Source organism: Myxocyprinus asiaticus, chromosome 25, assembly GCF_019703515.2.
Source record: "Myxocyprinus asiaticus isolate MX2 ecotype Aquarium Trade chromosome 25, UBuf_Myxa_2, whole genome shotgun sequence".
NCBI classification, from domain to species: domain Eukaryota; kingdom Metazoa; phylum Chordata; class Actinopteri; order Cypriniformes; family Catostomidae; genus Myxocyprinus; species Myxocyprinus asiaticus.
Genome location: NC_059368.1, coordinates 45,437,828 through 45,462,638, shown reverse-complemented (window position 1 = coordinate 45,462,638; position 24,811 = coordinate 45,437,828). Strand labels below are relative to the sequence as shown.

Sequence of the window (24,811 nt, the reverse complement as noted above, 5' to 3'; positions counted from 1 at the left end):
TTTTGTACTGCTAAAACAGCTGGAGATGGCTAACACCAGAAGAGGTCCACATTTAAGGTGGGTAATGGCGGCACCCTACTCATGCTGAAAAATAAGGTGGATAGTGACAACATATAGAGTTCATCCTCCTAGAACAGTAGTCAAACCGATAAAAAAAGATGATTTAGACAACTTTACAGCTCAAATAACTATCAATTTTGTTTGATCTCAAGACTTCTATTGGATGCACATTACTGTAAATGTGAAAATGATGTTCTACTGTAATCAACAGCATGTTAGATACTGTCCATAGAGCTTACAAGTTGAGCCCAATTGACGGCATTTGTGGCACAATGTCCCTCCTTTTCTTGAAAAAAAGTACAATTCGAAGTTCTAGTGAGGCACTTACAATGAATGGGTCCAATCCATAAACGTTAAAAGTTTCAAAAGTATAGACACAAGATGTAAACAATATCTGTGTTAACGTGGTTTTAGTATGATAAAATCACTTACTAACTGCATCTGTGGAAAGTTATAGACAATTTTACAACTTCGTTACCATGAAGATGCAATGCCGTAAATCCTTAACCCTTTAACAATCTTAAAAATGATGGTTTAAACCTGGGGTTTTCAAACTTTTTGATGCCAAGGACCCCCAAATTTGATGATCCTCTTGCAAGGGACACCCAGACTGCTATCGGGTCCTTGAATAACGTATAACTAACATATATGGCATGATTATAAATGATAATCATGATTATTTTGCTCAAAATGTTAATCACAGTTATTAATCACAATTTTTCTGCCCTTTGAGAATTCTTTTTTTTTATTTTTTTATACAGGGCTGCAGGATTTGGACAAAAAATACAGTTGGCACTGCTCTGATATCAATTCTAAAAAAAAAATAAAAAATGTCAATGAACAGCAGCTCTCATGTTGAACAAGGTGTTAAAACTACAAACTAGTAAATGATTTGACCAAAATTAAGTCATGTTTTACCCATACTTTTCTTCCAGTATAAGAGTTACACTGTTGGGTTTTCACACTAAAGTTCTCTTTAAAAAATAATTATATTATTATCATTATTATTATATCAACATCTTAGACAGGCTCTGGTGCTCCATCCAAACATGGTAAAATGCTCCGATCTTGGTCCACAAAACCCTGGTGCCATGGGTTTATTTTAGGTTTTTTAAGCACTTGTAATGGCCAAACATACTTAATTACATTTGTGATTGAAGTAAATCTGAAGCGCATTTTAACACGGTCAGCGCAAGTTAACGGTGCAAACGAACCGAACTGAACTTCTGTAAAGTACATAATGAGAGATGGAATAAAACTGCTGTAACGTTGCATTCACACTGCAGCTGAATGTGGCCCAAATCTGATTTTTCATTCACATGTGACACAGATCTGTTAATTGGTTGCTCGTGTGAACAGCCAAAAGACATTTTCAAATCCGATCTGGGCCACCTTCATATGTTGAATAAAAGTTGGGTTCAGTGATTCGTTTGGCTTGCACATTAAATATGTGTATGAAAAGATACAGATGTAGATTTATATAACGGCGGTCTTTGCTTGTGTCACTCGCTCAGAAAACACAGTTTCTATATTTCTCAAACTGTATCAAAAGACGAATGCAATCCAATCAGTGGAAATATGAAATAAAGATAACTCTTCTTACCTTAAATATAATGCAGTTTTTCCTGCTGTCTTTCAATTTTATGGTGTGTTTCGCTCGTAGGTAATATTACACTTGAACTTTGATGATTATTAGAGTGGTGGTGGTGTAGTGGGCTAAAGCACAGAGCTGGTAAGCAGAAGGTTGCTGGTTCAATTCTCACAGCCACCTCCATTGTGTCCTTGAGCAAGCACTTATCTCCAGGATGCTCCGGGGGGGTTGTCCCTGTAATAAGTGCACTGCAAGTCGCTTTGGATAAAAGCGTCTGCCAAATGCATAAATGTAAATGAAAAATGATAAATTCTACCATACGAGCACAAATGACTACATAAAAATACTTTATCCATCAATGGTCTTTCACTCACAGACATATTATCAGATAGGCACGTGTCCTATCTGCATTAAAAATGGATAATTACATTTTGAATTATAATTCAATTAATTATTCATACTATAATGATGGACATGCTGGAGTTTGTTATACGCAAACAAGCCACGTGACAAGATGCGCGGATTGATGGTCTCAGACGCGGAGGCGACTGAGATTAGTCCTCCGCCACCCGGATTGAGGCGAGGTACTACGCCACCACGAGGACTTAGAGCACATTGGGAATTGGACATTCCAAATTGGGGAGAAACCACCCCCTCAAAAAAAAAAAAAGAGTGTCGGCTGCTCAGACCAGTGTCTGATATGGGCTATATGTCATGTGAACAACCTAAAAAAAAATCAGATTAGAGCAAAAAATCAGATCTGGGCCACATTCAGCTGCAGTGTGCACGTAGCCTAATACCGTGCTGCACACAATGTTTATTCAGCTTCCTTGCTGTCTAATCTTAATGGCTTTTAACCGACAGTGCTGTTGAATGTATGGAGCTCTTATGGAAATGGGTCTCAGAACAGTTTGAAAGACACCTAATTTTCATCCTACCTCCGTATACAATCTCCAAAGGCAGCATTTTCCATCTTTCTGATGCGAGCCTCGTGTAATCAAAGCGGCGCACATACGATACTGAAACTACTGTGACTGTATTTCAGCACGTACTCAAAAGTGAAACTGATTGGTTAGTTGAGTTAAAAATAGACTTCAGGGGGCCTGAGTAACTTAGCAAATAAAGACGCTGGCTACCACACCTGGAGTTGCAAGTTCGAATCCAGGGCGTGCTGAGTGACTCCATTCAGGCTTCCTAAGCAACTAATTGGCCGGTTGCTAGGGTGGGTAGGGTCACATGGGGTAACCTCCTTGTGGTTGCTATAATGTGTGGTTCTCGCGCTCGGTAAGTTGTGCATGGATGCCGCGGAGAATAGCGTGAAGCATCCACACGTGCTATGTCTCCATGGTAATGCACTCAACAAGCCACGTGATAAGATGGGCGGATTGACGGTCTCAGACGCGGAGGCAACTGAGATTCGTCCTCCGCCACCCGGATTGAGGCGAGTCACTACGCCACCAAGAGGACCTAGAGCGCATTGGGAATTGGGCATTCCAGATTGGGGAGAAAATCCCCACAAAAATAAAAAATAGACTTCAAAAGAGCTTGTGATTTGGTCTGTCATCCGTAGACACAGTCTATAATAAAAATTAGTAACAATTTGCAACTTCACCTGACTGATAACTTTTGTTTGCTAACTCACTAATATTGCAGAAGCTTATGCTTAATTAACCGCGAGAGGCAGAAACCGTGATCACAGTTAAAATACGATTAATTGTGCAGCCATATATAATGTGCTTTTTCCCCCACTTTTTTCAGGCAATTTTCTGTGGACCTCCTAGCACCCCCTTGCGGCCCCCTGGGGGTCTGCGGACCCCAGTTTGCTTTTATAAAATGATAAGCTTTGCATTTCTGCCTTTAAACCCTCCAAAAATTGGCCCCATTGACTTCCATTGTAAGTGTCTCACTGGAACAGATTTTTAATTTTTTTTTTAAAAAATTTCTTTGAAGAAAAATACATTTTTGTGGTTATCAACATTGTCACAAATGCTGTTGATTGAGCTTCACTTGTATTGAACCCGGAATATTTCTTTTAAGTAGTTTTTAACATGTATCCCTCCTTTAAACCAAGAATCTCTAATGATCATATTTAGATTTAAAATGTTCAGAAAAAGATCATTTCATGACCACTGCACTAGTTGAAATGGTGAAGAGCATTTTCAGTTCCATAAAGAGCATATGCAAGTGACTGGGGTGAATATAGTAAGAGTCTGTGACATTTCGAACCTCACTGTTTAGCTCATAGTAATAGAATTACTGATTAAGCTGTGATTATTAAAGGAAAATCTAATTAATCTTCACTCAGACGTCTAAACTGCATATCCTAGCATCAGTAGGGTTCATGCAGTACATCCAACAATTGAACAGAAGTTTCTGACATTCTTTTACAGGCTGTTAACATTGTCACCAATTAAATTTCATGTTAGTGAATATTTCAGCACAGTATAATGAGTGACTTAAAATGCAGTAGTGAGGGGTTATTTCCACTAACATAAGTTAATGTGTCATTCTGAGTGGTTTAAGCCATATGTGTCCTTTGATGCTACATATGAGTGCCTTAAATAATATATTTATGAATTTACAAAGGTATTCTACTGTCACATTCGTGGGATACAGAGTATGAAATGGTGTTTCCCACGAATGTGAGAATTCAATAAAGACATCTGGACCCCACTGCGTGTTTCTTGAACTTTGGGCACTGTCATGTCTAACGGGGTTTGATTGATGGGTTGATCAAAACAAACCGATTTCAGCATGTTTCTTTTTATTATATGAAGATCTCATTAAAACTGAATTGGAAATTTGTATCTTTTATGAGTAGATTTGACTGTTTAAGTCTTGTCCCAGACCCAGACTTTCAATATTAAACTATGGAAATCTATTATAAAAATACTAATTATTACTGTACATGTTTAAAATTATGATCATCTAAACAAAGAGTGAAATAAACACAAACCATTTCAATATTTATTGTGTGAAAATTATTTCTATCAGTTTGTCAAAAAATAAATAAATTACGACTGTCCCGCAGTTGTGACGCCATTTCCAGCACACCAAACAATTTTGCCCCTAATAAAGTTTTTTAGAAGTTAGTGTACTTGTTAATCAAGTGGACAAAAATATGAGACAAAACAAAGAAAAATCAAGGGAAATATCACTTTTTATTGGCCGTCATTTTCAATCAAGCTGTAATTTTGCCAAATTATGCATAAAAGTGTGAAAATTTTATTTAAATTGTGTGTATTTAGGATGCATCAAATGTTAGCTATGAAATTAGTCTTAGCAAGGCAAAGGAGTCGTCATTTTATTTGAAAAGCATTAAACATGTCATTTCCAGCACAGAATTCTGTTAAAAACAATACAGAATTTGAGATGCGCTGGAAATGAATTTTCATGACTTGAATGACATAAATCTCCTGTGGTGCATGTACACAAACTGTTGGACATTGTTAGTAGACAAATAAAATAACTAGTGAGAGTGTGAAAAATGTTTTACAGAGAATTTATTTTCTAGAAGTCCAAGTTGAAGAAACATAAATAGATACATTAGACATAAACTGATGTACAGCACTGAAATTAATTAGCTTATATTAATATAACATCACACTTTCCCATGGGTGCTCACACACATCGCTCACATGGATCCTGCAAGTGCCGAGCACTCGTTTAAGCAATGTGTGTGCAGTTTGGTGGTTATTATTATTCATATTCTTCTTTCTCTCTGTTTTACTATGACAGGAGCATGAGGTGGAATCCACAGAGAGAAGTGGGAGCAGTAATGAGGAAGTCAAAGCGCTGGGTACGTGTCACGAGTTGAAGAGTAATGCTGTGTATTCTGTTTTATTGCACTGAAAATGTAGACCTGTAAAGTTTGGCTGGCATTCACACAGTGAATCAGAACACCAAAGAAAGCAGCATTCAAGGTATTCGAATTGTCCTTCTGAAACTTAGCTTAATAGACCTATTTAATATCTCATCATTTCATCAAATCTCAGCATTGCTTGATCTGAACAGGGTTCCCACAGTCATGGAAAACCTGGAAATCTCAGGGAATACAATGCATCGATTCTGCGCGAGATGCTAAAAAAAAAAACAGCGCAGACAGATGGAAAAACATGTTTGGTGTGAAATGGCCCTAGAATTGTCTTGCAAGTCATAGTGATATCTGATTTGGGAGAGAATCATTCTTTTGGGTCAATGATGGATCAAAACGGCTCACAAATCATGATTCGTCCGAATGATCCTTTAGTGAATTGGTCTGAATCAAAATCATTTTTAAAACCCGAATCCAGTAATCATAAACACCTGGAAAGTTCATGGAAAAATCATGGAATTTCATTGGTCAAAAGGGGTGGGAACCCTGAAAGGCATCCAGAGATCCTCGTGTTGCTATAAAGGAGTTATTCATTCTCCTTAGAACACTGCAGACTGCATTACAAAACATGACACTCCATCCTTTGGTTACATAATTGTTTCTTTTTGTTGACTCTTTCCTTTGTCTGTAGAGAAACGTAAAATTCAATGATGCTCTTTAGAGTTTGTATACAGTGTGTCTCTGCTCATGGAAAATCAAGTATTCTTCTGTCTAATCATACACACATATACAGACAAAATATCAGACCGAGTGCCATTTCATTTGAAAGAAATATAGCAAAAACACACTTTTTATGCAAATCATTTCACAAAAATGTTTTATAAGGTGAACTCCACCTGCGTGAACCTGAGGGGATCTGACTTCAAACATCCACTAAAAAAATGACAATTTAAAACTAGGGATGTGCATTATTGAGAAATTTGTAAAACAATTAATCGATTACTTGTAAATTAAAATTTAATTTCAAAATAACAAATATAACACACACACAAAATTTATATTTTGTTTTATTCACAAATGTAACCAAGAATGATTTCAAAATAAGAAAGTCAACAAACTATGTTTTTCTTGAAAATAAATAAATAAATAAAAATAGTATAGCAAAATCATTTGCACTCACCCGGAGCTTACGTAGAAGCCAATACATACGGCATGAGGGTAATGGACATCTATAAACACTGAGTTTACTGAAATCACATTTTTATCATTTTACATGTTATTATTCAGAAAAACAAGTGGGGAAAGTTAGCTTTTATAAAATGCGCTCTGCCGATGTTTAGAGATTTAATGCATACACACACATACTGGTCTGATCAGCTTCCAAGTTTCTCGTACCGCTTCACATTTTCTTTCCTCCATAAAAGCAGATCCTCGTCCGCTGGTTTGCATGATTCCAGCAAGAATCGAATACTAACACAGTATAATTCAATAAGAATCAAAGTATTACAAGAACTGTATTGCCATATTTCTTTTCACATAATTCCATCTCTCATCCTACACCTCGACGACACACATCCACAGCGCCCCCCAGTGGACTCCATCGTAACTGCCAGATTTGGTGAAAAGTCGTGTAATTCAGCATTGCTTATGGCAGGCAAATGCACAAAGGAGAATACATTTGCGATATTCAAGTAGTGTTTTTAATAGTTGTCTAGCTGGTGCAGAACGATTAGTCGATTACTCCTGCACATCCCTATTTAAAGCCTAACAAACTTATTTTTATTAAATGTTTTGCTGGACAAGTGTGCTTGTCATTATCATTCTGTATAGAAATGACACTTGCTTTGATATTTTATAGTGTAATGCAGTGATATCAGACATTTTTCAGTGACTCAAGTGTCCATACTGTATACTGTAGATATAGACAGAGTGTAAACATTCCTTCAGTTTGACTGTAAATAACAGAATAGACCTTTAAAAAGAACAAAGATCTGCATTCATGTCCTGTTAACATAGACTGATTGTGCATATTGTGGGCTGCTTATTTGGGAGCAGAGGTGACTGATAAACGTAGCGTAACTGCGGAATAATGACGTCTTTATTTTGGTGGACTTTGACTAGTCTGATTTAGGCAACTGTTTAATCAGCAGAGAGTGATGTAAGATTGTGAAGTGTCAGACAAGTTCACAAAAAATTGTCATAATCAGTATTTGCCATGTTTTCCAGCAAAATATATACACATAAACATTGTCTATATAAAATGACAAATTTACTTGAGAAGCAAAATAGCATATGATATTAAGACTTGTTTTCAAATAATAGTTCTTGAATTAAGTTTATATTTCTTAACCCACTGGCAATTTCTTGTTTTAAGGGTGATTCTCATGTAACCCATCAAGAAAATATCCTGGGCCTATTTTTTTTTTCTTTTCCAAAATCAAAATAAACCAATTTTAGGGGTATAGTAAAGGTAAAACATTCAGATGTGTTACGGTATTGAGAACGCAAAATGTGCGTAAGTGTCCTGAAAAATAACGTCAATGCAAAAAATCTTAAAGGTTTTAAATGTAGGATTCAGTTTGGTAGTGCAAAATATAATTTAATATTTGTTTTGCATTGATTTGGGATGAAATATGACCATTACATTTTCTTGAAAGGTGTCGTGAGAATGAAACTCTCTGTACGAAATGATTTATGATTAAAACAAGAAAAACAATGGCAATGTAGTATGAAATATAAACTTAACTCTAGATAATAAACTAGATTTTTTTTAAAATATATTTACTATAATTTGAGACAAAAATACTGATTAATAAAATAATTTTTTGCAATGCTGTTCCTACTTTTACAGCATAAAATGTTATTGTGGATGTTTTTTTGTGTTGTCAGGTAATGGGGTGGGGCCTGATGCTCAGGGGGGCGGAGCTGAGACCGAGACGGACATTAACCTGGAGGTGTCGTTCTCCGAGCAAGCGCTTATCTACAAAGAAGGGTTGAAGGTGACCCAGCTCCAGAGTGAAGCTGACGACAGGTTACCCGTGAGTGAGGCATAACATTAACTCGTCGCAGGAAATAGATCAGTGCAAAGTTTCTACACATGTGATTGGTTACTTGAGGATAAAGGAATGTGAATATTTATATGGTTATGGTTCTAGAATAGAGGAGACCTTTGAGCTGGCAAAAATTGTCAGTTTATTTATGCTGCGTTCATGTCATGTAGGAATTCCTGTACTGATGTCTGGGAGATTGTACTTTGAGCTCTTTAAGTAGGCGGTGATGAACCATTAATTGTCGACTGATCAAGCGTATTAACTGTTGATTAATCAAGTTTTGCACAAATGTTTCTACATTATTTTTGTAAATGGATACTAAACAAATGCATTTTAAATGCATTGAACTTGGAGTGAAAATATATTACAAGATGAAAATACTAATACTTGCATTAACTGAGTGTATATATTACCGAATAATCTGTGCTGATTGTTGCATTTTAGAACAATTGGTTATGGGAAAACATCTATGGTGATAGTTGCCAATACAGTGTATATATATATATATATATATATATATATATATATATATATATATATATAATTTATTTATTTATTTATTTTTTTAAAGGGATAGTTCACCCCAAAATGTTAATTCTCTCACCTTTTACTCGCCTTCATGCCATCCCAGATGTGTATTTTTCTTTATTCTGTAAAACACAAATAAAGACTTTCCGAAAAATATTTCAGCTCTGTAGGTCCATACAATGCAAGTGAATGGTGACCAAAACTTTGAAGCTCCAAAAAGCACATAAAGGCATCATAAAAGTAATCCATAAGACCCCAGTGATTAAATCAATATCTTCATAAATGACATTATAGGTGTGGGTGAGAAACAAATCAATAGTTCAGTCATTTTTACTGTAAATCTCCACTTTCACTTTCACATTCAACCACCTACTAGTGGGGCTAGTTAAAGTGGTGATTTATGGTAAAAAAGCACTTAAATATTGATCTGTTTCTCACCCACACCTATCATATCACTTCTGAAGATATTGATTTAATCACTGGAGTCATATGGATTACTTTTATAATAACTTTATGTCCTTTTTGGAGCGTCAGAGTTCTGGTCACCATTCACTTGCATTGTATGGACCTACAGAGCTGAAATATTCTTCTAAAAATCTTCATTTGTGTTCTGCAGAAGAAAGAAAGTCATACACATCTGGGATGGCATGAGGGTGAACTATCCGTTTAATTCTTCTGTGGCCAACGTTTGAAGATTTTTCAGGTAGAACGGTTTGGATGTACAGTATAAAAGCGGCCTCTAGAGGTGAAATAAAAATAATCACTGACACCTTGAGGGGATTTGCTGTAAATCTTTCATCATTAAAAATATTCCTCCATATTTTTATTTTCACTTTAATGCATATTTTGTTACTTTGAGAAGTGTTCAAAATTGAAGCGAGGGCATGCAAAGAAAGAGTAACTTTACATAAACCTTAGTGCTCATTAAACCTTATCTGGTGAAATATATATATAAACACACAAAATCCTTCATCTTGTGAATATATAGGCTATAAAAAGTTTAATTTGGAAAATAATTTGGTAAATATAGAGCAAGTCTCTGTCATGTCTAAATAAGAGTCCCCTGTGTGTTTTGGGCTTGTTTATTGTTAAAAGTCCTGTGTTATGTGCCAAATAATATTTTTTTTCTGGTTATTATTGGCATTTTAGTTGATTAATAAACTGCCTCTGGGATTTTATTCCTTTTGGACTCTTGTAGCATCTATGTGTGTGCCCGTCACAGTATGGAAAGATAAAAAAAAAAATCTTTCTTTCTTTTTTTATGAGTATCGCCTATTAAACAGTTATCAGCCTTTCCTACCTTAGTTATCAGTATCTGCAAAATCCACTGTTGGTCGACCCATTGCCATTTTGGTTGTTTTTACAATACATCACAGCATGACATGGACATTTTTTTTCCTATTAGTGAACCCATAGTTCTGGTATGTTTGACTTGAGGTGAACGCAGTATTAAATGCATTAAAATTTAGATTTATTTGACTGCAGAAAGGTCAAATCAAAAAGGTAGGAGCTAGCTAAAATCTGTATACTTGTTTAGAGCTTTATAAATCTTCATGAAGACGACTTGGAGCTTTATAAAGATGTCATAAGTTAGCTCATTTAGATCATAATGCACACATAAGCTAAAGAAACTATAGCACCTGCTGTTGAGTGTGTGCAGTTGTGTGTTGCTCTTGTCTTCTCTTTCTTAGTCTCTTCCTCCTTCTGTTTCAGGATTTTAAAATGTCTCAGGATAAGACGGGTCAGACACGAGTAGGGGATCTCTCCTCTGAGGACATGAAGAAAGTTCGAAGGCTTGTTCTCATTGAGATGAGCGCTCTGTTTGACACGTGTGGAATAGAGCTGAAAGCTCATAAAGCTCTCAAGATCAAAGTGAGAGGTCCGTGACTCTCAGATCTGTGCCAATTAAAGCTACGAGCTGAAATGTTAGCGATTAAATTAGCTTTAGCAAGACAAAGGAGTTGGTCATTTTCTTTGAAAACCGTAAAAAATGTCCAATTTCCATCAGTGTCATTTCCAGCACATAATTCTATCAGACATTTTTGTAATTTCATAACGGTTTTAAAAAGACAAAAATCAAATAGTGTGAAATGTTTTTTATGATTCTGTACTGCTTAATTTCTAAATATCTACAGAGCTAAAAGTTCTGAATATGCAGAAAATCTGTCTAATTATGAAAAGTTTTGTGAGTGTATTTGATATGTTTTGATTGGTTGTGGCTGTGTTGCAATCAAGTTCATTTCTTCATTACGCTTTTTATCACGTTTTTGTAATTTCATAACATTATTCTAGATTTCAAAAAATGTATAGCATGTATTTAGGCTAACTGTGGAAGAAAAATTTTGATTTAATATTGGTAAGTTTTCTAGAGACGTGCACTAGGGTTATTTTTCTCTCTTTTTTCTCGATAACTCAGGAAAAACTCAAGAAATCCTGTTTTGTTGAGACAGAAAAACAACAATGCATGGTCTCTCTAGGCTTCCGTATGTTTTGAAACATTTCATTTTGAGTCATTATTTTGTTTATTCTTTTTGGTGCCACTGTGAACATGAAATCTTCGTACTGTTCTTGGATGTGGTCCCTATATTGCAAATTTATCAGCACTGCAAAATTTCAGTATGAGACTGAAAATCAGAGGACATTTTATTTCGCTTTGATCCAAGAAATCTCTTGCTTTTCCTCATATATTTACGAGTCATCTTTGCATATTTTTTTTAGTCTGTGCAGGAGCAACATCAGAAGTGTGTTTGAGGTGCATGCACAGTTACAGCGGACTTTGGTTGCGATTGGTGCTGTGTGTTATTCATGTGTTTTTATGGCTATAATTGAGGATGCCTTGTGATTTGCTGTGGTTATAACTGTATTTTTTTTGCCGTAGACTCAGTTTTGTTTGGTGTTCCTCTCTCTACACTACTGGAACAAGACCAACGGAGGGTCCAAGGAACCAGAGTGCCTCTCATACTGCAGCATGTAAGAGAGAGCAGGCCTTAAAACTCACACCATAACTCTACAGAGATGTCACAAATCCATTATACGTAAACTGTTTATCACACAAATTCTGTACTTGACTAAAGTACAGATACCCAGATGAAATATTTGTCCAATAAAAAAATGCTTGAATAAAAGTACCAAAGTAGTTACTTTTAAATGTACTTAAGTATTAAAGGTAAAAGTACTGATCTATTAGGACTATGATTTCTTATTTTGTAGAATCTGATTTATTAAAGGTTTTTAAATCAGAACCTACCATTTCATTGAAAAGAATCAGCTTAAAAGAATGAATCTTTCACTTTGAACCATTTCACGATGAATCGGACATCACTGTTATGTATATCTTAAGTTCAACATAATGTTTTTTTTTTTTTTTTTTTTTTTTTTTTTAATGTAGTGGAGAAAAAAAGTACAATATTATGCTTTGGAATGTAGTGGAGTAAAAGGTTCTCAAAAATGAAAATTGATAAAGTCCAGACACTTGGAAAAAACTTTGATATGGCTTAAAGCCTTTTCTGAAAGTTTTTGGTTGCACTTACAGTATTGTTCTACATTTACTTATTATATAATTACAACAACTACAGTAATTACTAGGTACTAATCCTAAACCTAACCTTAACCCATATTACATACATGTAGTTCCCTAATATTACTCAGTACTTTCTTGGGTAAGGACAATGATAGATAGATATATAGAAAAGACAGACAGATCAGATAGATAGATAGATAGATAGATAGATAGATAGATAGAAAAGACAGACAGACAGATAGAACAGATAGATAGAAAAGATAGATAGATAGAAAAGATAGATAGCTAGATAGATAGAAAAGACAGACAGACAGATAGAACAGATAGATAGAAAAGATAGATAGATAGATAGAAAAAACAGACAGACAGACAGATAGATAGAAAAGATAGATAGCTAGATAGATAGAAAAGACAGACAGACAGATAGAACAGATAGATAGAAAAGATAGATAGATAGATAGAAAAAACAGACAGACAGACAGATAGATAGATAGATAGATAGATAGATAGATAGATAGATAGAAAAGACAGACAGACAGATAGATAGAAAAGATAGATAGATACATAGATAGATAGAAAAGACAGATAGAGATAGACAGATAGATAGAAAAGATAGAAAGATAGATAGATAGAAAAGACAGACAGACAGATAGAACAGATAGATAGAAAAGACAGACAGACAGATAGATAGAAAAGATAGATAGATATGTAGATAGATAGAAAAGACAGACAGACAGACAGATAGATAGATAGAAAAGACAGACGAACAGATAGATAGAAAAGACAGATAGATGGATAGATAGATAGATAGATAGAAAAGACAGACAGATAGATAGATAGAAAAGACAGACAGACAGATAGAATTAGGATAGAATCTGCTAATTAGGAGCAACCAAGTGCAACAGTACAGGTCTTCTGTGATGCAAAAATCCTGGTATGTTTTGAGAACAGCTGCATGTGAAATATGAACTCCAGAACATTGAGTATGACTGTGAATCTTTGTGTGTGTTTTTTTAAGTTGGTCTCCCATATAGAAGAGCAGGGTTTAGACACAGAGGGTGTGCTTCGGATACCTGGAGCGGCTACTAGAGTGAAGGTAAGACACAAATGTTTGCTGAAGGTTTTTTTCTTCAGTGAAGACGAGACACAAAACGACGCATCATGATGATAATCAAACAGTTTTAATAAAAACATACTGTTGTCGAAAATATGAGAAAATAATAATAGAGTAAGACATTAATAATGAAAAAAAAATGAATTTTATTTTTTTAAATAAGTCATAGTATGTTGTGAACACCTGCACAATGAACTAACGCGTTAATTACCTCACTCAAACACAACCTATATATGTGACATACTGTAAATCATTCAAACCTGCTTTCATTTCGATTTCTTGGTGTTTTTAAGTGTGTGTGAGGAATGATGGTTTAGGAATCAGCACATACAAATGCTAAGTCTTTGTATCCTTCACATAGTAATCGGGTACATAAAGTTATGACATGACGTGTGACCTGCAAGTTTTCTGAAACATCTGCACTGTTCATGTCCTTTTTGTAATTGTCATTGTACGAGTGGATAAAAAGTAAATAAATATTACAAATGTATGTGTGTGTGTTTCCCAGGTAGTCTGTCAGGAGCTGGAACACAAGTTTTATGATGGGATGTTTCCATGGGAAAGACTTAAACAGCATGATGCAGCTAGCATCCTGAAACTATTCATTAGAGAGCTTCCTTATCCTCTACTGACTGTCGAATACTTCAACGCCTTCATCTCTGTATTGAGTGAGTCACTCAGACAGCAGCTCAAACACTTATGAAACCAAGTCTTTGTAGTCAGTCATCGTCTGCATGTTGTCTTTACTGCAACATGACTCTTAAACACTTGCAACTGAATTTGCCTGCTCGTTAAACACTTTAAGTGCTTTCCAATCAACCGTTAGGGTCCTGCAAAGTGGACTTCACACAGTATTCAGCCATCTTAAGTGAGATTCCAATCCAAAGGAACGTATATGCTTGAAAGGGCACTCCTAACAGCACAGAGAATAATTGAACTTCGATACATCACTTTACAGGAAATGGAGAGGGAAGTTTACCCACCAGTCATTGTGAACCATCAGAGTACTGTTGTAGATTGGTTAAAATAAACGCTAAAATCAAACAAACAAACAGGATTTGAGAGGCTGGTGTTTTAATTAAGCTTAATTCACCTCAGGTGTGCTTTCTGTGCAGTTGAGCACAGGTGCAGAGCGCACGAGATGCGGTAATTACAAACATTTTCATAACAATAGGTCATATGTTAAGAAGACACATATTATAAACAAATAATATTTTATATTTAACAGCAACAGTCATTTAACTTACAGGTTACAAGTCTGGAGAAATGTATTAATTTAAATACTGTATATAACAATACATTTTTAGGCAACACTTTACAATAAGGTTCCATTTGTTAATATTAGTACTTAACAACATAAGTTAACATGAACTAACAATGAACAATGCTTTTACAGCATTGAACAATTGTATTTTTATTAACAAAGATTAATGAATGCTGTAAAAAAATATGTTGTTCATTATTTGTGCATGAGACCTAATGCATTAAGTACAGTCAGACGGTTGTTATCGCAAAATAAACCCCGACAGGATGATCAGGTCCCCGACGTGAAGCGGACTACAACCAGCTGACTGTACATTATCCCGCTTATTACACGGCTACTAACCAACTAAATTAAAACATGAACAGAAAATATTGATTTGCATTGAAATGATGTAACTATGTGATGAATAAATCGCTGAACAGCTGAAATCCAGAGTTCTGTTGGTGTTTATTTTGTAATTAATGAACGTCTGACTCCTCATTATCCAGCTTATTACAAGACTGCTTGCCAAATAAATAAATAAATGCACATGAAACATTGATTTGAAATTATTTTATTATCTTACTTGTAGAGATCGCACAGTGATCTGAGAAGTAGTAAAGATGACTCTCAATACCCGGATGAGCGGTCTGATACGTGGATGTGCGGTTGTTACTGAGAAATATTACACCGCTAGATGGCGCCATTGACCAATCATAATCCAGTAGTCCAGAGAGCGTAATGTTAATGAATGGAACCTTATTGTAAAGTGTTACCCATTTTTAGAAGAATACACATGGATGTATTAAGTAAATGTAAATATATGGATGTATGGTAATATTTATTACATGTATATGCATTTACACGAGTACATATTGTGTCATCTTACTTGAACACCGTAATTAGTGCCCGACTCAAGCATTGTCTGTGTTTGATGACATTGCAGGGTATTCCAAATTAACCAGGTTTGTCAAGTGAAGTGAGCTTCAACAGATATCCCGTGCTCAGAGAGTAGGGAGCAGTGAAAACGGCATAGAGACCCTGCGAATTGAAACTCAGCTTATGTGTTAGATCACTGCTCTGGACAGTGAAGTTAAATGTTTATGTAATTTGTGTTTATGATGGTTTATTTTGTATGTAATTGATTGTATGATTTGTGTGATTGTGATGGTTTGCATTTTGGTTCTGTTTCAGAGTTGCCTACTAAGAAACAGCAGCTACAGGCACTCAATCTGCTGGTTCTCCTGTTACCAGAACCCAACAGAGACACCCTCAAGGTAGGAAACACACTTACTTCACATTCACTTCACTTTCACTTCACATTTACTCCACACTTATTCCACCTTCACCCCAGATTCACTCCATATTCAATTCACATTCACTTCAAATTCACTCCACTTTCATTCCAACTTCATTCCACCTTAAATTCACATCCACCTCATAGTCACATTTACTCCACCTTCACTCCACATTCTCAGCATGTTCACTCTAAATTCTCAGCACGTTCATCCCACATTTACCCCACATTCACTCCATATTCACTTCGCATTCATTCCACATTCACTACATAGTCACTCCACATTCCATTCACATTTACCCCATATGCACTCCACATTCACTCAATATTCACCCCACGTTTACTTCACATTCACCCCACATTCACTGAACATTCACTCCACACACACTCAACATACACTTCACATTCACTTCATTCACCCCATATTCACTCCATTTTCACTCAATATTCACTCCACATTCCATTCACATTTACCTACATTCGCTACATATTAACTCCACATTCGCTCAACATTTACCCCACATTCACTCCATTTTCACTTTACATTCACTCCATATTCACTCCACACTCATTCATCATTACCTCCACATTCCATTCACATTCACCCCACATTCACTACATTCACCCCACATTCACTCCATTTTCACTCCACATTCACTCTATATTCATTCCACATTCCATTCACTTTTACCCTACATTCGCTACATATTCACTCCACATTCACTCAACATTTACCCCACATTCACTTCACATTCACCCAACATTCACTCCATTTTCACCTTACATTCACTCCATATTCACTCCACACTCATTCAACATTACCTCCACATTCCATTCACATTTACCCCACATTCACTCCGCATTCACTCAACATAATTTCACATTCACCCCACTTTCACTACATTCACCCCACATTCACTCCACTTTCACTCCATATTCACTCTACATTCCATTCACATTTACCCTACATTCTCTACATATTCACTCAACATTACCTCCACATTCCATTCACATTTACCACACATTCACTCTGCATTCACTTAACATACACTTCACATTCACCCCACGTTCACTCCACATTCACTTCACATTCACTTCATTCACCCAACATTCACTCCATTTTCACCTTACATTCGCTACATATTCACTCCACATTCACTCAACATTTACCCCACATTCCATTCACATTTACCCCACATTCACTCCGCATTCACTCAACATAATTTCACATTCACCCCACTTTCACTACATTCACCCCACATTCACTCCACTTTCACTCCATATTCACTCTACATTCCATTCACATTTACCCTACATTCACTACATATTCACTCAACATTACCTCCACATTCCATTCACATTTACCACACATTCACTCTGCATTCACTTAACATACACTTCATATTCACCCCACGTTCACTCCACGTTCACTTCACACTCACTTAACATTACTCCACATTCCATTCACATTTACCCCACTTTCACTCTGCATTCACTCAACATACTCTTCACATTCACCCCACATTCACTCCATTTTCACTCCACATTCACTCTATATTCACTCCACATTCACCCCACATTCACTTCACATTTACCCCACATTCACTCCATTTTCACTTCACATTCACTCCATATTCACTCCACACTCACTCAACCTAACCTCCACATTCCATTCACATTCACTCCACATTCACTTCACATTCACTTCATTCACCCCACATTCACTCCATTTTCACTCCACATTCACTCTATATTCACTCCACATTCCATTCACTTTTACCCTACATTCGCTACATATTCACTCCACATTCACCCAACATTTACCCCACATTCACTTCACATTCACCCAACATTCACTCCATTTTCACCTTACATTCACTCCATATTCACTCCACACTCATTCAACATTACCTCCACATTCCATTCACATTTACCCCACATTCACTCCGCATTCACTCAGCATAATTTCACATTCAACCCACTTTCACTACATTCACCCCACATTCACTCCACTTTCACTCCATATTCACTCTACATTCCATTCACATTTACCCTACATTCTCTACATATTCACTCAACATTACCTCCACATTCCATTCACATTTACCACACATTCACTCTGCATTCACTTAACATACACTTCACATTCACCCCACGTTCACTCCACATTCACTTCACACTCACTTAACATTACTCCACATTCCATTCACATTTACCCCACTTTCACTCTGCATTCACTCAACATACTCTTCACATTCACCCCACATTCACTCCATTTTCACTCCACATTCACTCTATATTCACTCCACATTCACCCCACATTCACTTCACATTTACCCCACATTCACTCCATTTTCACTTCACATTCACTCCATAGTCACCCCACACTCACTCAACATAACCTCCATATTCCATTCACATTCACTCCACATTCACTCTATATTCACTCCACACTCACTCAACATAACCTCCACATTCCATTCACATTCACTCCACATTCACTTCACATTCACTTCATTCACCCCACATTCACTCATTTTCACTCCACATTCACTTCACATTCACTTCATTCACCCCACATTCACTCTATATTCACTCCACATTCACCCCACATTCACTTCACATTTACCCCACATTCACTCCATTTTCACTTCACATTCACTCCATATTCACTCCACACTCACTCAACATAACCTCCATATTCCATTCACATTCACTCCACATTCACTCTATATTCACTCCACACTCACTCAACATAACCTCCACATTCCATTCACATTCACTTCACATTCACTTCACATTCACTTCATTCACCCCACATTCACTCATTTTCACTCCACATTCACTTCACATTCACTTCATTCACCCCACATTCACTCAATTTTCACTCCACATTCACTCTATATTCACTCCACATTCACCCCACATTCACTTCACATTTACCCCACATTCACTCCATTTTCACTTCACATTCACTCCATATTCACCCCACATTCACTCATTTTCACTCCACATTCACTTCACATTCACTTCATTCACCCCACATTCACTCAATTTTCACTTCACATTCACTCCGCATTCACTTCACACTCACTCAACAGTCAACATTACTTCCACATTCCATTCACATTTACTCCACATTCACTCAACATACACTTCACATTCACCCCACATTCACTTCATTCACCCCACATTTACTCAATTTTCACTCCACATTCACTTCAAATTTACCCCACATTCACGCCGCATTCACTCCATATTCACTCCACATTAACTTCATATTCACCCCACATTGACTCTATATTCACCCAATATTCACTTCACATTTACCCCACATTCACACCGCATTCACTCAACATTCACCCCACATTCACTCAACATTCAACTCACATTTACTTCACATTCACCCCACATTCACTTCACATTCAACCTACATTCACTCCACATTCCATTCACATTTTCCCCACATTCATTCTGTATTCACTCCACATTCACCCTACATTTACTTCATATTCACCCCACATTTACTCCATATTCACTCCACATTCACTTTACAATCACTCCACATTCACTCCACCTTAATTCCACATTCACCCCACATTCATCCCAGATTAACATCAGTCCACCTTCACTTCACCACATCCCGCCTTCATTATACCTCCACTTCACATACACTCCACATTATCTCCACCATAATTTCACCCCATTTACTTCACATTCACTCAAGTCACACCACATCACTTCACAATCACTCCACGTCATTCCAAATATACTCAGCATTCACCCCAAAAAACTTCACATTCACTCCACATTTACTCTACCTCTATTTCACGTTCACCCCACATTCATCCCACATTAACATCAATCCACCTTCACTTCACCACATTCCACATTCACCCTATTCACTTCACATTCACTCAAGTCACACCACATCATTCCACATTCACTTCACAATCACTCCTCATTCATTCCATCTTCATTCCAAATTCACTTCGCATTCACCCCACATTCATCCCACATTAACATCAATCCACCTTCACTAAACCACATTTCATCTTCATTCTACCTTCATTATACCTCCACTTCTTCACATGCACTCCACATTATCTCCACGATCATTTCACATTCACCCCATTCACTTCACATTAACTCAAAAGTAACTCCACCTCATTCCACATTTACTCAACCTTCACTTCACAATCACTTCCCATTAATTTAATCTTCATTCCACATTCACTTCACATCCACCTCACATTCACATTTACTCCACCTTCACTCTACATTCAATGCATGTTCACTGAAAAGGAGGCAGGATAAAACACAAACATCCTCATAGTATTTCACTGCTAAACATCATAGCACTGTAACAGTGGAAGACACAATGAAGAGAGTTCACAGTAAGGATGTAGTTATTGCTAATGCTTGACATACAGCCCATGTACTTTACCAAATTCTTTTGAAATGTAGTCTTCATTTATATCGACGCTGCTTGACAGGAAATAAAACATATATTAGGACACAGGCTGTTCAGTAACCGGAGAAGAACCTCAGAATTAAACTGCACTTGACCCAGTCCACTAGCACTTTGCGCACGATTTCGCCAACTCACTTACGCCTAGACTTAGTGCATTTTTACACGAAAATGTCAAAACTTCATGGCCATGCCCACTGATTTTTTACGTATGATGTATCGCATAGCGGTGCACTTAAGACATAGCACTTTTTAAATAGGGCCCTACGTTCACTTCATATTTACTCAACAATCAATTCACCTCAGCTTCATTCCAGATTCAGTTCATATTTACTCTACATTAACTTAATGTAACATTCACTCCACCTTCACATCACAATAACTCATTATTCACATAAAGTCACTTCAATTCAATTCATATTGGTACTTGGATTGTTGTGTATTAAGCAGTGTTTATGTGTCTGTTTAGGCTCTGATGGAGTTCTTCCAGAGAGTGATTGATCATAAGGACAAGAATAAGATGACACTGAACAATGTTGCTGTGGTAATGGCTCCCAACTTCTTCATGTGTAAAGGCTTCCGCAATAAGATCAGTGAACAGCAAGAGTTTGCCATGGCAACTGGCACTGCCAACATTGTCAGGCTGCTCATCCGGTACCAGAACCTGCTTTGGACGGTATGACTCCTTACTGTACAGAAGTAGTGTTGGGGAGTCACTTACTAAAAGTAGTGTTGCTACTAACTTATAACTTACTATATTAAGTAGTGTGACAGTAGCCCAGGTGTTTTTAAATCTGTGCACCTTTATAAGATATTGTACATTTTTCGAAAGAGTAGTAGTGTAGCATGACAAAGTGCTGCATTGCTATTATTAAAACATATTGCGCCTGGGAAATTAGGTAATATTCAGACATGCTTGCTTAAAATGTCTGCTCTCTCATATGAAGATTTCATATTACAAAGAGAGAGTTCAATTCATTTTAGTGAATCTTTTCTTTCAGATGGCTTTTTTAAAATAATCTAGTTTGCTCATTCATTTGCATAGAAAGTTGTGCAATGTAAAATAACATTACAAAATTTAATAGAGGTAGACCGATATATCGGTTTTACCGATTAATTGGTGCCGATAGTTGCTTTTTGGAACTATCGTTAAAATCAAAAATCTATGGCGATTGTTACCAAAAGTTTTTTCATCATTTCAAAATAAGAGTCCCCAGTGTGTTTCAGGCTTGTATTTACTTTAAAAGTCCCACGTTAAGCACCAAATCTTAATTTGTTTCTGGTTATTTTGGGGATTTTGGTTGAACAATAAACTGCATCTAGGATTTTATTCATTTTGGACTCTTTGTCTGTGCTCGTCATAGTAAAGAAAGAATACGATATTTTTTTGACATTCTATAAATCAATTTAAAACTATCGTCCGATTAATCGGTTATCTGCCTTTCCCACCACCTTAGTTATCGGTATCGGCAAAATCCACTATCAGTCGACTTCTAATATTTATTGCAATGATTTTACAAAATGTTTTATTTCATTTTATTTGTGTTATTTAATGTAAATTGATCCCTTAAATGCTGTTTAATGCTGTCACAATAAATGAAATCCTTTGTTTTGTTCCAGATAAATACTGCTTTAAATGCAATAAAAAGACCAACACTAATGTGGGATCTTGGGGATCTGTTTATGTTTCAGATTCCCAAGTTCATCCTGAATCAGGTGCGCAAACAGAACACGGAGAAGCAGCGGAAGATGAACAGAGACAGAGCGGTTAAAAAACTACTGAAGAAAATGGCCTACGACCGTGAGAGAACTGCAGACAAACAGGAGAAAAACACTGAGGTGAGAGGAGATCACAGATTGAGAAACAGAACACTGTAGCAATGTACTACAGCAAGGAATAGTTCACCCAAAAATGAAACTGCTGCCATTATTTACTCCCCCTCATGTTGTTCCAAACCCGTATGCTGTTTTTATGTGTGTTTTTTTTTTTCTCACACAAAAGAGAACTGTTGATGAATTTTCATGCAGCTTTTTTACTTAAAACAACAGTTCATCAAAATCCAATAAGGACAAAAGGAAATTGTATTGCTGTATTTTTAGTTTTTTTTTTTTTTTGGAGCTTGACAGACATGGTCACTACAAACTGTCATTGTATGGACAAGAGTTGCGTAAAGATTCTTCGAAATTTCTCCTTTTGTGTTCCAAGAACAAAACAATATATGGCTTTTGAATGTCACGAGGGTGAGTAAATAACAGCAAAATTTTCATTCATTCACTCCTCCTCCATCTATCTCATATACAGAGATATAATGCAAACAAGAGAAATGAAAGAATACAGAAAATCAGTGTATGTGAATGTTAGCCACATAAAGGAATGAATCAGAATTTGAGAATGTGAGTGAGTCACACAAGACAGAACCAGATCCACTCTGACACCTAGTGGAAATGCAAAGCAACTGCATGTAGTGTTATTCCATAGTCCATTGGAGGGTCAAATCCAAGTCAATTTATTGTCCTTTCTGTGCTGCCTGGTTGGAGCAATACAATGTTATAGGCTATAATTGTATAGACAAGCTGAAATAATTTTAAGGGCTAAAATAAAATATGTTGTGTTATTTGAATTGTTATATTATTGCATTAGATAGTTTTAAAGAAAGATAACACCAGTTGTGTTTTGTGTATGTTCAGGCTGAAGGTGGCTTTATAAGAGTTCAGGCTCCTCAGTTCTCGATGGTCTCGATGGCCGTACAGCTGACAGAGGATTTAAAGGCCTCAGATGTGCTGACACGCTTTCTCAGTCAAGAGAGGTGAACACACACACAAACACACCTGATATTAAGATGCGTTTCGGGTGATCCGATCACACGTGGTCAGCACTAAATACAGGTGTAACGGGGTGCAAAACGTTTTATGATCGGGTAACAAAAACCACATACAGAGGTAGTCAAAAATGCATGTGACCACATCGCATTTGATGTGCAAACGTTAATCCGTCCTGTAAGTGCCACCCCTCGCCTGTCAATTAACCGCTGTGCTAAAACAAGAGTTGAAACTTTGCACGAGCATGAGAACTTCACATGTCTTCTTCAGTGTGTCTGAAATCAACACGCAGTGACTTATGAGAAGCACACACATCTGAAGCTCAGTAAATACAGGCGTTCCACTAAAACAACTGAGGGTTCTCCTTGTTTGTGCTTCGATTTCAACTGCATCTGGGAGAATCAGCGTGCCGTTTTTATTTGCGCTTTCTTTGTCTGTTCTGACTTTTTTGCAGTTTATTACTTATGTTCCAAAGAGCATCTTGTATGATTCAATACAGGGAAAAAAAGATCTGACCTTTTTGTTTCACATCATAACTCCTAATCATAATTCCTTCAAATTGGCGTGTTTCCAAGTTTAACTGAACCACACACACACAAAAAGAAAAAAACAATGAATGTGGGCTTAAGCTTTTAGATGTCACTGTTGACATTTCCAGAATTGTCTATAAATTACTTGAAGCTTATCCTGTTGAAGCACAATGACACGCACAGCTATTTAGTTATTTATGATGAATGGAACATGTAGCCGACGAAAAGACGATTCCAACGACATGTGGGTTGTTTTATTTTGCTCACAGATGGTAAAGTTTATTCATGCTCAACAGAAACTCATCATTCTGCTGCACCCTGTGATGCTATTTGATTGTGATTATTCGCACATTTTAATAAAGAGCACTATATTTACTCATTAATTTATGTGCAATATTGTATCATTCAAAAAATGTAAATTTTATTACAAGTGGGACGTGTAGAAGGACCTATAAGAGCTTTCTGTACCCCTAAGATTTAGTTACCCAAGAGGCCTTCTAAAGTCCCCAGTCAGCCATTTTTGGAAATAGATCTAGAAATGGGAGCCTCATTTTTTTGTGCTTCCTCAAATTTGAAACATAATATAGTTTGAGACTTGTGGCTTTTCTGGGTTGCTCTGGCACATTTTTTAATAATATTTCCTGCGCTAAACACTTGTGTGTTCCAGGTCTCTGTCTGTGAAAAGAGAAGATCTGTGTCTGTATGAGATGGGAGGGAACATTAGTGAGTATCTAATGAGCATTACAGTAATTAAAGTAAATGTGCTGTGAACT

At 36.5% G+C, this 24,811-nt stretch overlaps 1 protein-coding gene across 2 annotated transcripts in view; it reads left to right on the top strand.

The window, feature by feature from the left end:
- Nucleotides 1-24,811, top strand: part of LOC127415809 (rho GTPase-activating protein 18-like) — a 51,609-nt gene that overhangs the window by 26,234 nt on the left and 564 nt on the right. The window contains exons 4-14 of one of the 2 annotated variants that reach the window (XM_051654768.1): nt 5,390-5,450; nt 8,355-8,503; nt 10,757-10,922; nt 11,922-12,013; nt 13,582-13,659; nt 14,186-14,345; nt 16,115-16,197; nt 21,158-21,364; nt 22,381-22,527; nt 23,377-23,495; nt 24,706-24,761. In XM_051654768.1, coding sequence (XP_051510728.1) covers nt 5,390-5,450; nt 8,355-8,503; nt 10,757-10,922; nt 11,922-12,013; nt 13,582-13,659; nt 14,186-14,345; nt 16,115-16,197; nt 21,158-21,364; nt 22,381-22,527; nt 23,377-23,495; nt 24,706-24,761 — 1,318 coding nt within the window. The remainder of the gene's footprint in view (nt 1-5,389; nt 5,451-8,354; nt 8,504-10,756; nt 10,923-11,921; nt 12,014-13,581; nt 13,660-14,185; nt 14,346-16,114; nt 16,198-21,157; nt 21,365-22,380; nt 22,528-23,376; nt 23,496-24,705; nt 24,762-24,811) is intronic. The other variant, XM_051654769.1, reaches the window with a different exon arrangement.